The sequence below is a fragment of the Myotis davidii genome, unplaced genomic scaffold (assembly GCF_000327345.1).
Source record: "Myotis davidii unplaced genomic scaffold, ASM32734v1 scaffold77, whole genome shotgun sequence".
NCBI classification, from domain to species: Eukaryota; Metazoa; Chordata; class Mammalia; order Chiroptera; family Vespertilionidae; genus Myotis; species Myotis davidii.
Window position 1 is genome coordinate 1,470,660 of NW_006289713.1, and position 4,495 is coordinate 1,475,154.

The 4,495-nt window shown below is 43.3% G+C and overlaps 1 protein-coding gene and 1 pseudogene across 1 annotated transcript in view; both read right to left on the minus strand.

The window, feature by feature from the left end:
- TDRD12 (tudor domain containing 12) overlaps positions 1-4,495 on the minus strand; it is a gene marked incomplete at its 5' end in the record, with an annotated part of 68,948 nt that overhangs the window by 19,649 nt on the left and 44,804 nt on the right. Inside the window, one exon of the mRNA XM_015562924.1 lies at positions 4,370-4,495. This exon is cut by the window's right edge and continues 1 nt beyond it. Coding sequence (XP_015418410.1) covers positions 4,370-4,495 — 126 coding nt within the window. The remainder of the gene's footprint in view (positions 1-4,369) is intronic.
- On the minus strand, positions 3,446-4,219 carry LOC102752262 (annotated as a pseudogene).

Below are 4,495 nucleotides of genomic sequence, written 5' to 3' on the forward strand. Positions count from 1 at the left end.
CTTGGGATATCTGCCTTCTGGGCTCTATTCCCCAAGTCCCCAGTCCTGGGTTTTGCTCTCACAGCTCCAATCCACTTCACCCTCCCTCTGCCAGAGCACAAGGTGGGTGGCTCCACAGGGAATTTTTGTGCATTGGCCCTTTAAGAGGGTCCCCGAACTTTCAGCTGCCATTCCCTGGTAGACAGCACCCCACTGCTTTTCACAGCTAGATGCTATGTGGGTACCCTTCTCATTTTGGTGCTCTCTGCTGGGGAGCCCAGCTTCAGGAATAGGTCCCAGAGTTCTCAGTGGCACAACCCCCGCCTCCTCCCCACAGCTGAGATATCTCTCTGGGACTTCAGTTGCGTCTGTGGGTGCCGGGCCAGCCCTTTGGTGCCTCCGCCCCTCCTACCAGTCTCTATGCTGTCTCCACCTTCGGTCCTTGGGTATCAGGGTTCTCTCCTGTATTTTCCATTAATTATTCAGGAAGCCTTTCCATATTTCAGTTGTCATTCCAGTTTGCTCCTGGGAGCATGTCCATGCAGCATCCTCCTCCTCTGCCACCATTTTTAATCTGGTATTTCAGGTTTCTTAGAATATATTCCTAGAAGTGAGATCACTGGGTCAAATGGTAGTTCCATATTTAATTTTTTGAGGAAACGCCATACTTTTTCCCATAATGGTTGCACCAGTCTGCATTCCCACCAGCAATGTACTAGGATTCCTTTTTCTCCACACCCTCGTCAGCACTTTGTCATTTCTTGGAGTTGTTGATGGTAGCCATTCTGACAGCTAAGATTTGTAAACAGCCTAAAGGCCCATCAGCAGATGAATGGACAAAAACTATGGTACATTTACACAATGGAATACCACTCAGCTGTAAAAATGAAAAAACTCTTACCATTTGCAATAACATGGATGGACCTGGAGAGTATTATGCTAAACTAAATAAGCCAGAGAATGGTAAGTATCACATGATCTCACTCATATATGAAATCTAATGAACAAAATAAACTGATGAACAAAATAGATCCAGAGACATAGAAGCATGAGAAGACTGATGAATTTCAGAGGGACGGTGAAGGCCTGGGAGAGGCGGGGGTGGGGGGAAGGGGGTCAATGGGGAAACAAAAACAAAAAAAAAGGGGCCATCTGTAAAACTTTCAACAATAAAGATAAATTTAAAAAGAAATAAAACATTTATAAGTTGACCCATGCAGTTCAAACTGGTTTGGTGTTTCGGGTTGTGTTGTTTGAGAGTTAACTGTATATCTATATGTATACACCAAATTTATGGCACTATTATCAACAGGAGCTTTTTAAAAAAATATATTTTTACTAGAGGCCCAATGCATGAAATTCATGCAAGAGTAGGCCTTCCTTCCCCTGGCTGCCAGCACCAGCTTCCCTCTGGCACCCGGGACCCAGGCTTCCCTTGAAGCCCTGGCTTCATCCAGAAGGTCGTCTGGAAGGACGTCCAGTCTAATTAGCATATTACACTTTTATTATTATAGACTGATTTCAGAGAGGAAGGGAGAGGGAGAGACAGAAACAGCAATGAGGACAGAGAATCACTGATCAACTGGCCCCTTCTCCCCCACATGACCGCCCACTGCAGATCAAGCCTGCAACGCTCACTCGCATCATGACCTCCTCATTCACAGGTGGATGCTCAACCCCGAGCCACGCTGGCCAGGCTCAACGGGAGCTTTTTAACATCACCTGCTAATTCATTATTGCTCTAATGTAATGTACTCCTGATTATTTTATTTTGTATTTGGCCTCGTTTCTACATTTTAGCGTTAATTTATACACGATTAGATTAAATAAATCTTTAGCCAATTTATTTGACTTTTCTGGCTACATAATGGTATATTTAGTATTAATTTTCTCTATTTTCTTACATAGAGGGTACAGAAGATGTTGGCACTTCGGGAATTGGATCCTTCGAATGCTCTGCCGAGACAAAATAGAAAGTCCTACCCACCCCACCCCCCACCCTCTAATGTTTGTCTCAGAGAAAAGGCCACCCCACCTACTCAGCCCCTCCCCTCAGTGGCAGGCCTCCTGCAACCCTTTTTCCTTTTTTTTTCTGATGGGTTTTTTTGTTTGTTTAATACATCTGAAAAGAATGCATATACAAAGAATTGAGACACGAGAAAGCATTGGTACAACACTAATGAAACTACAAGAATTAGGATTTCGGGAGGGTGGACAATATTACCTAAACATGTTTAACAATGTTGGAAACTGCAACCAAAATAAGCTGATAAAATCCCTATTAACACTTATGAAGAGTCTTCATAAGACTCTCTCCATGGTTTTGATTAAACTAGAGCCTCAACTGGCTGCTCTAGGGTTCCTCATGCAAAACAGAAAGAAGGGGATTCCCCTGACTGGTCCCCATGCTGTTAAATGTTCTCCCCACCCCCACCCCACCCCTAGCTTCTTAATGAAGCAGGTCTCCATCCTCATAACCTGAAGAGGATGTGAATCATTCCAGACATCTGTCTTCTAGCACTCCACATATATACCAGGTCTTCGGCTGTGTTCTAGGAACACCATATCATACACTATTAAGCTGCACATCTATGCTAAGCATATAAAACAATGACTGACAAGGAAAAATTTTTTTTTAATTATGTACTTAATCCATTTGGTTTAGTATTTCAAAAGGTGCAATATTGCCCAGACTGGTTTGTCTCAGTGGATAGAGCGTTGGCCTGTGGACTGAAGTGGCCCAGGTTCGATTCTGGTCAAGGACGCGCATGCGCGCACACACGTGCACACACACACACACGTGCAATATTTTCTTCATTTATCAGTGAAAGAAGTTAGACATTAACTTCAAAAACAAAATCAGCAAACGGCTAACAAATTTCCTTGAAAGTCAGTCACGTATATACTGCATCCTAGAAAAGAGGAGGGGCAAGACAGGTTCCACCCACTTCCATGAGTTTCTTCAAATACTGATCCTACTCAAGGGTGGAGAGAAAAGGCAACTTTCAAAAAGGAATATGTTACTAAATGAGGCGTTTTCTATACTCCTTCCTAAGAGCACTGGTGGGAAACGTTTTCTAAACTAGATCTAGGAAGAAGAATGTGGAAATACTCCATCCTCCTCACCTAAAGAGCTGTCCAAAGGTTAACGAATTTTTTTTAAATTACTAAATAAAAACCAACTCCACACACACACCCCTCCCCTCCCACCGCAAAAAAAAACCCAAACAAAAAACAACAACTAGATGTCTCAGATCACTCTCCAGAGTGGAAGCCGGGAGCAGCTTCAACAACCCGAATTAGTCTGTTACAGAGTCATCACATGCATGCCTTGCTTTTAAACAAAACAAAAACTATTACTGATCACTTTTCTGACAATACACAATTTCTCAAAATTAACCAGTACTGAGAGGGGAAAGGGACCGTATCTGTGGGCCTGTTTCACACGAGTGCATGTGGGTAGGTGCAGGGCATTTGTCATTACTGCAAAAACGAATTTTAGTTTTTAACCTTTAATGTGATTTAAACATTGCTTTTAGTATGATGCCGAAACCAGTTGTGCAGAAAGGGCTCTGGAGAGATGTTCGTAGCAGCACACACCTGTGGCTCTTCTTCGGTTCTGGAGGCTCCAGGGCAGCCGATACTGCTTCGTCAAATACATTCTTTAGGCCTTTCTGTGTGAGTGCAGAACACTCCACATACTTGACAGCCTTCAGGTCACGGGCCAGCTTTTCAGCAGTCTCTGGAGTGATAGGTTTCTGTTTGTTCTTGGCAAGTTTCTCAATCGTAGAGGGGTCATCTCTGAGATCAATCTGGGTCCCAACAAGCAAGAAAGGAGTCTTTGGACAGTGGTGAGTTATCTCAGGCACCCACTTTTCTTTCACATTTTCAAATGAGGATGGAGAGACCACTGAAAACCAGACTAGAAATACATCTGTTTGCGGATAACTCAGTGGTTGTAATCTGTAGTAATCCTCTTGCCCTGCGGTATCAAAAAGTCCGAGTATATGGCTCTCCACCAATCATAACCGTGACTGCATAGTTGTCAAAAACAGTCAGTCCATACTCAGACGGAAATTGGTTTGTTATGTGGGATATCAGAAGACATGTTTTACCAACAGCACCATCACAACAACGCACGTAATTGTCTGCATTGCTGAAACCGCTTTATATCCACTTTAAATATTTCAAATCCAATGATGCCCTCAGCCTCTCCGCCGGGCCTGCCACCCTTTTCCATTTTGCAGCAGAACCCATTCTGATGGATGCTGAACGTGTAAACTTTTATTCCCGTCAAATATTTACTCAATAATTCTGATGACTCGAGATCCAATCACAGTTTAAACAAACAGCAAGAACATTTTATGTGTTCAGAGGGGACAGGGCTCACCTTACACACTATTTCAGTTTCACCTACAGAGCAGGTGAAGATCAAGGTCTTCTGTGCCTGACTTGGAATGAAGTCAAGAGTCTGGAGTAAAGTGGAGGTTTTTTCACTTTCTAGGCAAAGATGTAC